This window comes from Podarcis gaigeae (assembly GCF_964106915.1).
Source record: "Podarcis gaigeae genome assembly, chromosome: 13".
Classification (NCBI taxonomy): Eukaryota; Metazoa; Chordata; class Lepidosauria; order Squamata; family Lacertidae; genus Podarcis; species Podarcis gaigeae.
Window position 1 is genome coordinate 13,734,901 of NC_139689.1, and position 12,211 is coordinate 13,747,111.

The following is a 12,211-nucleotide window of genomic DNA, read 5'->3' on the forward strand; positions in this document are numbered from 1 at the left end:
ATTTCGACTTCAGGATAGAATACATCCCGGGAGACAACAACATCATGGCGGATGCGCTATCCAGGAAACCGCAGTATCTCGAGGAAGAGGCACCGGCGGCGGCCAAGCACATTTTTGCACCGAAAGCGTGGGCATGCGCCTCAGCCACAGTGGACCTGGACGTGGTACGTCGCGTGCTGCAGACGGACTCCTTCGCACGATCCAAGATGGAGGAGTTGCGCAGCGACACAGCGAAGGACGACGAGTTTCAGATACGCGACGGACTGCTCATCAGAAAAGGGGCCCTCTACGTGCCAGGAGATGACCTCCGAGCGAAAGTACTGCAGCAGTTACACGACGCGCCCAGCGCTGGGCACTTCGGCAAAGACAAGACGGTGGACTTAGTAGCCAGAGACTTTTGGTGGCCCAAGATGAGGGGGGAAGTCGCGGATTACGTCACGAGGTGTGACACATGCCAAAGGGCCAAGCCAGTACACAGACCGCCAGCGGGACTGCTGGAACCGCTACAGACACCGCTCGAACCGTGGGAGAGGGTGGCCCTGGACTTTGTCACGGATCTGCCCAGTTCGCGGGGCAAAACAGCAGTACTCGTGGTCATGGACATGTTCACCAAGATGGCACACTTCATTCCTTGCGCAAAGGTGGCCACAGCGGAACAGACCGCCAAGCTTTTCATAGACCACGTGTTCAAGGTGCACGGTCTACCACGGTCTATCCTGTCCGACCGGGGGCGCCAGTTAATCTCGAACTTCTGGCAGAAGTTGATGGGCATCCTGAATGTCAAGATCAACCTAGCGTCGGCCAGACACCCGCAGACCAACGGACAAGCGGAGAGGGTCAACGCCATCATGCAGCAGTACCTCAGATGCTACGCGAATCAGCAGCCTTCGACATGGGTGGACTACCTACCGCTGGCCGAGTTCGCCTACAACAACATGAAGCACATGTCCACGGGGGTGACACCGTTCTTCGCCAACAATGGGCGGCATCCCAGAACCTTCCCGGGATTAGAGAGAGTGGGGGAGGGGGAGCCACAGGGAGCAGAGGCCTTGGCAACGGAGTTACAGGAGGTCCACGAGCAACTCCGGAGGCAGTTAGAACTAGCAAAACGTGCATACAAAATGCAGGCAGACAGACACAGGAGAGTTGGGGAAGACATACAGGTGGGAGACTGGGTCTGGTTAGTGGCCCAGGCAGTACCGACCAGATCGTTAGCTAAGAAAAAGCTCGCACACAAGCAGCTAGGGCCTTACCAAGTCGAGGCACAGATCAATCCAGTGGCCTTCCAGCTGACACTCCCGGAGGGATTCAGAATGCACCCGGTCTTTCATAGATCAGTGCTCATGCCCTACAAGGCACCTCACAGGTTTCAGGCGCCAGAGACAGCACCAGACCCGCTCAGGGAAGCGCCCACGAAGGGGGGGTCGCCGAGGGTGGAGCCACTCAACGAGGCCACAGAGATTTTAGACTCGAGATGGGGGGAGGAAGGGATTGAATATCTACTCGCCAGGGAGGACACCCCGGCCAGCACCAACAGGTGGGTACAGGACTATGCCGTGGAGGAGCAATTCCTCAAAGACGAGTTCCATGCACTTTTCCCACACAGACCCATGCCGGCAGATTATTTTGATGAATATCTTTTCACACCCACACTCTCAGCCAGCATGTTTCAGGGGTTCTCCTCAGCTGAGGAAACGGCGCCAGAGACTACCTCGCCGGAGGGGTCGATCTCAGGCTTTGGTACGGACCGCTCTTATTGGTGGGACACTCAACCCGAGGAGGAGTGGCGCAGGGAACTGCTAAGAGGGCCCTGGCACGCAGCCTCACCCGAGGAAATGGGGGGACAGGAGGGCATGGACGGGGTGGGGGAGGACCCTGGGTTCGAGCACACCTGCAAAGAAATGGAAGCGGAGGAGATCGACGTTGATGTGCCCGTCACGGACTGGCAGCATGCCAGGGGGGAAGAACTGTATCCAGCACTCACCCCCACAGCATTGGAGCACCCGGAACCCACGCCAGAAGAGGGAGAGGGGGGAAGGGGGGCTTCGAGGGGGGGATGGATGTCAGGGACGCAGCGGGAGCACAGGGAGGGGAGGAGATGGAGAGCGAGGGGGAGCAATCCGAGGGCAGCGTAGGAGAAGATGACAGTAGCCCGAGAGATTCCATGAGCCTCTCCAGCGAATCAGAAGATTCACAGAAGGGGGCGCCGATGGCCAGGGCAAGGGGGGCCCCAAGGGGGACACCCCAGAAGCAAGGGGCCAGCGGGGACTCCCAGAGCAGCAGTTGGAAATCAGGACCAGCTTCCCCACCAGAGCGTAGTGGGGGGGAGGAGTCCCAGGTATCAGGGCCAGCGTATTCACCACCAGCGAGAGAAGATGAGTCAGGATTGACCACGCCTCCATCGGAGAGCGGGGGAACGGTCAATAGGAAGGTTGCCGGCTGGGCGCGTGCGCCAAGTTCAAATGTACAGGCGAGCGGCACAGCAGGTAGCCCGGATAGGGAACCAGGTCCTAAAGCCCGCCGGAAGGAGGGGCAAGAATCAGGGGGGTCAGCGTCAGAAGAGTCCAGAAAGGATGAAACCCCAGCGGGCAGGAGGGCCCAGAGGAGGAAGGAGCTAAGGAAGAGGTGGAGCAAGGCTAGAGTCTTAAACTGGTGTGGAAGGGGAGAAGATTCAGACGGAGCTTCGCCGGTCTAGGGTTTAAGACATAGAGCTGCACGCTGCGGCTTTGAAATGGAAACTGAACTTCAATAAAGACTTTTGTACATAACTACAGCCGGGCGTTGGTCCTTTGTGAGCTGGGACCTAGGGGCGGCTCTGACAGGTAGGTTTATTATTTTTTAAATTTTCTTCCTTATTAGCTGTTCTCTATTGTTCAGCTCAGGCCTCAGAATGATTATGTAACATTTGGGGAAGAAGATGCAACCCAGCAGCCCACCACCGGAGGCTAAGATGGAGAAGATCTCCACAGCCACCATATATTTTCCCTTGGTGCTCAGATAGGAAGGAATAAAGGACAGCCAAACACTGCAGAAGACCAACATGCTGAAAGTGATAAACTTGGCTTCATTGAAACTGTCTGGTAACTTCCTGGCAAGGAAAGCCACAGCAAAACTTACAGTGGCCAGGCAGCTCATGTAGATGAGGACACAGTAAAACATTGCCACACTCCCCTCATTACATTCTAGTATGATTTCTTCCATCACAGAGTGCATGTCAACATCTGGGTATGGGGGAGAGGTTGCCAGCCACACAGTACATATCCCTGCTTGAACTATGGAACCGGAAAGGATAATGGAGTGGCCTAGTCTTTTCCCCACCCATTTCCTCATCCTGGATTCTGGTTTTGTAGCCATGAAGGCCAAAACCACCATGAAGGTTTTTGCCAGGACACAAGAAACAGCAGTTGAGAAGATGATGCCAAAAGCTGGTTGCCGGAGGAGACATGTGACCTTTTCAGGTTGGCCAATGAAGAGCAATGCACAAAGGAAGCAGAGTAGGAGAGAGATGAGGAGAGTGTAGGTGACATTTTGGTTGTTTGCAATCACAATGGGTGTGTCATGGTGCTTCATAAATATACCTAGTACCAGAGCTGTGATCAAGGAAAGGGAAAGAGAGAAACAGGCTAAACTGATGCCCAAACTTTCTTCATAAGACAAGAAGCTTATGTTTTTGGGTAGACATGCATCACGGTTCTTGCTTGGATAGTCTTTGTCAGGGCATTTATGACAGTCATTCATATCTGGAAAAATGTAAAGAAATGAGCTCATATCATATCAGCTTACTAAAATGTTTCCTTTCTGTCTGAGAAGGAAAGAGCTGTGTTTAAATCAAAACACATGTTTAGTTCTGTCTGATGCTCTATGCGGTCATTTTGAATTTAGTTGGTTCAGAGCTATGTCATCCTGTAAGTGCCACAACCAGGGCCATTGACATTTCAATGTTTATACACATTAGCCTGGGTGCAGCCTGTGTAAGTCAGAAGGATCCACATACCATCCAACTACTCTTAATTCATTGGCATTCACATTTGATTAGCAAATTTAGACAATCTTAAGGCAAAGAAGCAGGCTCTATTTAATCTATTTATTTCTCCTACCATCCTGGTTTGCAATCTTGCCCTCAGCACATGGGATGCAATCGTAGCAGCAAGGTGGCTGTCCCTCCTTCACTTTCTTGCTGGATCCTGGAAGACATCTCTCAGTACAGTGAGAAAGAGGCTGAGTCTATTCCATAAATGAAAGAACAGAATGCAGAAGAGTTCCAAATAAGGGATTTTTGAGGAATGCAATCTTGGTGAATTCCAAAACAACCAAAATTCCAGACAAATACATAAATTTTAATGAAGCTATCCAGGACCTACGATACCCCTTGGAATGCTGCAACATAATTCTCAGCATGTTAAGAAAAATATATCCTTTTGAATACGTATTTTGAGATAACTCATTTTTAAAGACTAATGTATCCATTCCTAATGCCCAGTCACTTGCTCTTTACACCTTTCCTTTCCTCTCATCTCTCTCCTTCACTCTCTCAATCTTCACCACTTCTCCTGCTTCCACTTCTTCCACTTATGAACGTAGAAGACTAGTGGTGTCCTGCACCTGCTGCTGTCATTTCCCATTTTATTCCTCTGGTATTATTATACCTCCCTTTCCCAACCACCTCATTCCTCCAAATTTTAGCAAGAAAGGTGAAATCTTTAGGCTTATCTATTAATGCATCCTCTTTAACTCAGTCAAAAATCAGTGTTTTCTAAGTGTAAAGATATCCTAATGTTTTTGTTTATTTTAATATAGATTTCTATTTTTACTTAAAATTCACATTGCAGTCTTCCAGAAGAAAGAAAAACGCATTTACTTACTCCAACTAACCACTTGTGTGCACTTTCTGATGTAAGATTGCTTCAAGGTCAAAAAGATCATCCATTTCGTGGTCTTTCACCATGTACACACTCTTGTGCAGGCAAAATATATGCAGAGGCCCTAATTGGCTGGGGGAAAACCCTGCACTCCTGTCTCCAGGCCTTTTCATAGAAAAACTGGTATTTGACCTAAATCAAAGCACTCATATTCAGATGAAGGCTCTCTGTTTGTGTGTCCCTAAGGTATATTTGCACTGCTAACCTTGTTTAACTGTTCTTCTGTTTTGTAACCTCCTTAATAAAATATTTGCCTTTGTATCTTAGTCTGGTACTTGGATGCATTGGTCATGTTCAACACAGTAACTTGCAGTTTAAAAGACAGTGAGTAGACATGCAGGTGAATGATCATTGCTTATGCAAGATTGAATCTCTTTGGAATTATCTAACAATGTGGCCCTACCTGATTAAACCACCTATGCCATGTTATGGCATCTTCATCAAGGGTTAATTTTTGGTCTGAAGGAGTTTGTGGATATATCCTCCCAACTCTCACTCTGTGCAAACTTTGGTTGGAGAATATAATCCAATTGACAATATCCAAGCTAGAGGCTGCCTCTCCATTCTGGTTGATGAAAACCGCATCTCCTGCAGTATTGTTAAATGAGATGCTTCTCAGAAAGTGATGGAGCTAGATTGAATACAGAAAAGGTAATTGTTTGGAAATGGCTGTAGTTCTAATACAGAAGTGAGGTATCTTTTTCCTGTGGGCAGGACCTACAGCAAGTGGTGGGTGGTAATACAGTCAACTGTGAGGTAATACAGTCAACTCCAAGAATGGAGAGACCACCAACTGTCACTCTCCCACATCTTTCTCTCTGCCCCCTTTCTACAGCCTTCCTTTCTCTGCCCCCACCACACTTCTTTTCCTCTATCACATTCATCCCAAGAGACACAAATGGGTTTGTGACCACCTGCTCTGAGGCAGCATTTTGTGTATATAGGAAAGAGAGAATGCTGAACATCTCTCTCGACTATTGCCACTACTTGTTATCTGTGAAAGCACTAACATATCAGTGGTCTCCAAACTTCTCTCATACAAATGCCTTTTTTTCCCCTGAGAGGAATGAGCAGGCTGAAAACATTTCGGAAACCCATACTTTGTGAGGGAATAGCAAGTCCCTACCAGTCAAGGTGAGCTCCCGTTGCTCAGTCCCTGCTTCTGCCCACCTAGCAGTTCAAAAGCACAAAGTGCAAGTAGATAAATAGGTACCACTCTGGCGGGGAGGTAAATGGCATTTCTGTGCATTGCTCTGGTTCGCCAGAAGGGGCTTAGTCATGCTGGCCACAAGACCCAGAAGCTTTGTGCCGGCTCCCATGGCGAGTAAAGCGAGATGAGTATGCAACCCCAGAATCGTCCGTGACTGGCACCTAATGGTCAGGGGTCCATTTACCTTTTTAGCAGTCAAGGATGTTCAGCCTATTACCTGCCAAAACTGTTGATTCTGATTCTTCCCTCTCCCTCTGTATGCCATTTCTCTGTGCCTGAGTCTGGATGAGAACATGGCATGTAAAGCATGGGCCATGGCGTAGACAGCACTGTGGATGTTGTAACTGTGGCCTGTCATGCTCAATTCAAAAAGTGATCCGGGAAGGCTCTCCAGCTTCTCTTCTCCAGTGCACATATTCTCTTCCATCTTGTCTGAGGTGATATCTGGAAATACACATCCAAAGGCCTGTTGCCAGAAGTCCCTGATAAAACCGTCCCCATCTGTGCTGGAAGGGTTTCTGTGCACAATATACTGATGAAATTCTGGTGGGTTTCTGAAGTGAATTTCAAAGGATATAGCACCACTGAATATTCCTGAATCCCAATTCCTTTGAAAGACAAATGAAGTGAACTCAACCTGGGAAGTTATTATCCATACTTTACTTTTTATATTGTATGTCATGTCATCATGTTCTGATAGGTATGGAAGCCATCTAAAAGTTGCCATGGAATAAGATTCTCCATAGGCAACTATTACATTAGCTGTGCTGCTAAAAATCTTATGGTTTATACTTGCCCCCTGTTGTATTATGCCATTAATTTCAGATATAAAACTATAATTGGGGATTCTTTCTAGGAATGCAAAGCAGACACCACGCTTGGTAAACATTGGGGAAATGGTTTGCACAAATCTTTCTCCATTGTCATTGTCTGTTGCAATGACTCCAATCCACGTCCACCTGAAATGCAGAAGCAAAGAGAGAATTCCCTCATACTGAAGGGCTTCTGAGGCTGCCATCTGGTAGAAGGGAAGCCCTGGGCTTCTATCATTCATCACTGGAGCAGAGCCATAAATGAGCTAAAAAGTAAATAGAAGAATAGAAGAGACAAAGTAGATTCCTTTCACAGAATTCATATACATTATGAGGTGAACCCTGTTAGTCAAATATGCCCTTTGCCACCTTTTCACAGATTGTGTGCCTCTCTCTCAATTATACAAAAGACACACATACAGATGGGCCGAAAACTGGGACCATCACATTTCTTCTCTGGAGATTCTTCTTTCTTCTTCATGATTCACATACACCATCACACAGCAAAACTGTGCTGCCTCTTCTCAGACTTTATTTCTGCACATTTATTTCACTTATGAATCAGCTGCTCACTACTGTTACTGTACTCCTGAAGAACTGGAATGTATCTGCAATTTGCCATACCTCACAGTGAATTTAATTGGTTTGGTGCATTAAAGTGGAATAATGAATGTATTGGCACCTACCTATCAGTTTTTTTTGGCTGTAAACAATTCCTGCCCCCCTTCCCCAGCAGCTTTTTTGCGATGCCCTGATCACTAATTTTAGTACTGGCATGTACTTGTCAGCTTTTATCCTGTAAGCAATTTTCTGCTTTCCCCAGCAACTCAATTCAGATACCTCCACACTAAACAGAAAATGCTGCATAACCAAAAACAGCTGGTGAGGGAAAAGCTCACATTCCCATCATTGGCATTTGGGATATCAGTGTTCTAGATGTGTGTGTAAGAAAGGACGAGTGACATATTTTTTTTCTGGTATTGCACCCTTTCTCCTTATCCAGGTTTGTTTGTTTGCTTATATTATAATTATGTACCGCCTTTATTTTCCAAGGATCTCAAGGTGGTGTACATGGTTTTCCTTCCAATTTCATCTTCACCCTGAACTGCTGATACACCCTGAACTGATGCCGAGGAACCTAGGTCTTTCTCTATGCATGCTAATAGAGGTATTGTACATAGGTGTCCTACCTGCGGAATCTTAAAGATGTCCAAAACAGTGGCCACATAAAAGGAGATTTCAGAATCCAGTCCCCCAATGACCCCAGTCAGATTATTTTCAACATCACATATATAGTTAGGGACAAATTTCTCCACAACGGATAAAAGCAGCAGTGTGGCGAGATATGTGTTCCTTGCATTGTTATAGCTGTCATATAAGTGAAAGCCCAAGGTGATATTGGGTAGGATGCGAGGGTCTTCGTTGATCTGCTTGACTGCAAATGCCAAGGCCACGATGTGCTGGTAAAGCTTAGGCAACACCCTAGAATGAGAGTTGCAAACTGTATCAGCAGGAACTTCTAGATATCAACACAGTAGTTAATCATAATGAGTTGGGGGCCGGTTACACTCTGTCTGCTCTACTATTGAATAGCTCTTATCAGTAGAAAGTTCTTCCTGATGTTTAGGTGAAATCTCATTTCTTATTTCTTTAATACACTTATTTGGAGCAAGAGAAAACAAGTGGGTTCCATCTTCCTGGTGACAACCCTTGATATATTTTTTAATGGCTATCATATTTCCCCTCAGTCTCATCATAGCTAAACATACCAAACTCCCTCAACCATTCCTCATAAGGCTTGGTTTCCAGACCGTCTTTGTTGCTCTCCCCTTGTTGCCCTCCAGCTTGCTAATACGTTTCCTTCTTAAATTGTAGTGATCAGAACTGGACACAGGACTCCAGGTGACCAAGGCAGAACAGAGCAGTACTATTACTTCCTTTGATCAGAACACTACACTTCTATTGATGCAGATCCCTTGACCTTTTCCACATGTACTACTGGCAAGTCAAGTGTTCCTCATCTTAGATTTGTGCATTTGTCTCTACTGAAATCCATGTTGTTACTATTGTCCCATTTTTCCAATGTTTTAAGGTTGGGTTGCTAATGTGGGGCCAATGGGACGTCTTGCCGTACACACCTGAGGTCTTTTCCTGACACTTACAATCTCTGGTCTCTCCCTGCAGTGACCGCTTTTTCATGGAGCAGGGATTGTCATTGGAATTCACTGAATTCTATACTTCATAATAAGTACCTTTCAGTGCTGAAACAAACCTTAGCCTAGATCAGAAAATGAAGCATTCAGCTTCAGAACAGGTTTTTAAAAATTCATTATTACTAATACTCTAGTAGTTTAGATAAATATAGGGATGCGGGTGGTGCTGTTGGTTAAACCACAGAGCCTAGGACTTGCCAATCAGAAGGTCAGCGGTTTGAATTCCCACGACGGGGTGAGCTCCTGTTGCTCTGTCCCAGCTACTGCCAACATTGCAGTTCCAAAGCACGTCATAATGTAAATAGATAAATAGGTACCGCTCCAGCGGGAAAGTAAACCGTGTTTCCGTGCGCTGCTCTGGTTCACCAGAAGTGGCTTAGTCAGGCTGGCCACATGACCCCAAAGCTGTATGCTGGCTCCCTCGGCCAATAAAGCGAGATGAGCGCTGCAACCCCAGAGTCGGCCACGACTGGACCTAATAGTCAGGGGTCCCTTTACCTTTAGTTTAGATAAAGTCTATCAAAATTGGCTTTTCAAAAGGGCTCTCCCACATACACAAACATGCATACATTTCAATACATTTATATTTATTTTCCTATCAAGAAATGGGAGCTTCTACATTATTCTCTCAATTCACAAGACATTCCTATGGATTTTTGCATCAGCATATGTCCCACTGAAATGCAAATTTGTTATTACTAGGTAAATAGGTAGAGGTTTGCAGCCTTAGTCATTACTCTCAGGCTGTGACTCTAGGTTTGATCATTTCTCTGTTGTAATGGATGAGTGACTTAGTTCTTACACAAGCTCTTCAGGCATCGCTGGTGGGGGTGCCTCAGCAAATGTTGCTGGAGAGGAGATGAAACCACCATGGTAAACAATGCCACCAATGTTAAAATCTCCTGGCTGATGATACGTGTGAAGTGGATGGTGTGGACCTTGGAGCCTGCATTTCGCTATGTGAGCCAGACATACATTGTAAGAAATCAGTTCCAGCAGTAAGAACACTAAAACCACCATCCTTAATACAAAGGCAACTGTCTGTTCTACATGGAACCCATGATTTCTCTGGCAATATTATAATTAGCTACTCCAAGATAAAAATTGTCTCATTTGATTGGTAATTAAGTTTCCTGAGACGATGCAATCTGGGAGTGTGTAAGATCAGACTTGTGGATCCCAGACCCTATTTAAATTATTCTGGTTAATTTTAGTATCCTTTGTGTTCCTCTTGCAAGTGGCCCCTGAAAGTCCACAGGGATTTTTGAGGAGCAGCAGATTTAATTATAGCCCTGTTAATAACCAAGCTGGAATTCAGTTATTTATTCAATGCTTGTGAACCCCTGTGGAATTGCTGAAGAAAATGTGTTTGTCACATATTCGGAACTATTGTGTTAAATTCCCTTTCAGTGGATAATAAGGGGCCAGTGGTGTATTGGTGAAGTTAGAAGTTCATAATAGAAGACCTTGTAAACAATGGAGACTCCCAAATGTAGTATGGTGTTGTGAGCATCTTGAATTTGGCTGAGTGGACCTGGATTCACATCACCCACGTGGCATGAGAACAATGGCTGCTCACCATTTTTCCAGGGGAGACAATGGTGTTGCCTCATTCTCAGCCTCCTTCCCCGATAGCCTAGGCACACACTTTTGCTGGCCTTTGGAGGGGAATTCTCCTTGGCCGGTGGATCTCAAAAGGGAGGTGTCTTTCCAACCCAAAAGGCAGTATAAATGGATCACTCACTGGTGCCTCCTGGAGGGAAGTGCCTTGCTGGCTGTAGCCATTGGCTGCTGTCTCGTCTAGCCTGGAAGTGAGGCTTAAAAGGGCGGTTGCAGGAGGCTCTCGCAGCATGGATGGGTGAAGAGCGACACCCTCCCACCCTCCCTTTTTATTTCCATGTTTTACTGTGTTTTTGTATCTGCTGTAAGCCACCCAAAGTGGCTGGAGAAACGCAGCCAGATGAGTGGGTTATAAATAATAAAATTATTATTATTATTAGTCCTACTTCCTTCCATTCCTGTCTCCATTTGAATACCTGGACCTTCTGCAAAGGGCCATAATCTTACAGACACTCATTAACAAGCATAGTTAGCTTGCTGTATAACAGTACAGATGTCTACGCAGAAATAAGTGTTTTAAGATTTAATGGGCCTTACTCCCAGAGTGAGTACAAGCTGGCAACGTAGGCTCTGATTTACAGTTAAAACTAAGAGAAAGCAGTGGCTTTGTGCCCATTAAGAGCTGTATAACAGGAATAAATTAAGTGGTTAAGCCTGGATTCTAGAAAGCTGAGGTCCATTATGGGAATACAGATGCAACCTGAAGTTTCTCTGTCCTCTTTCATTCCACTTTCAATCTGATTAAGCTCTGGTTTACTTGTATTCTCCAATCATGGTTAGCAATAATCAATTTTATCTGCTCATCAAACATTTGCTGAAGGATGCCAACAGTCAGTGGAAAGTCCAACAATATACTTGTCACATATATAATACACATTTGTATCAAGAATATAATGTTCTGATCCATCACTTGTGTTGGTGAAAATAAAACTTTTCAGTTGTGGCTTTATCAAATGCTTTGCCCAGCGAAGTGTGCATGGTTCTTTGTTGCCATCTTTTCTAAGCACCAGGGCAGAAATCTAGTTCTCTGAATTTCACCAAGGAGACCTGATTCAGACAAAATCTTGGGGGGAGGGAACCCAATTCAATGGGGGGTATATTATTTCACAGTACATAGATAAACTATGGAACTCACTGCCATAGGAAACAATGGTGGAGACAGTGCATTTGCTTTTGAATACAGTTTGAAGGTTTTCCACAGGAATCCGGTTGGTCAGTGTGAGTACAGGCTGCCGTACGCGAATGCACCATTAGCCTGACTCAAGAGGATCATCTTACATCTCTACGATCTTGAGTATGGATAGGTTGATGATGAAATCTGACTATGAGCAGTACAGAACAATAGACCTTTAGGGTATGGTGGTTATAGGGTTAACCTCCTTGATGTTCTGTATCTGGGGGGAGGAGCGTCTACGCGACACTATTGCTATCATCACA

The 12,211-nt window shown here is 45.8% G+C and overlaps 1 protein-coding gene across 1 annotated transcript; it reads right to left on the minus strand.

The window, feature by feature from the left end:
* Positions 1-2,838: 2,838 nt before the first annotated feature.
* Positions 2,839-7,201, minus strand: LOC310830411 (vomeronasal type-2 receptor 26-like; the record flags this gene model as incomplete). The annotated part of the gene is made up of 4 exons (XM_083710197.1): positions 6,347-7,201; positions 5,323-5,550; positions 4,098-4,224; positions 2,839-3,740 (listed from the first exon to the last, which is right to left on the minus strand). The coding sequence occupies exons 1-4, from the start codon at positions 7,181-7,183 to the stop codon at positions 2,839-2,841; spliced, it is 2,094 nt and encodes a 697-aa protein (XP_083566323.1). The 5' UTR covers positions 7,184-7,201.
* Positions 7,202-12,211: the final 5,010 nt, after the last annotated feature.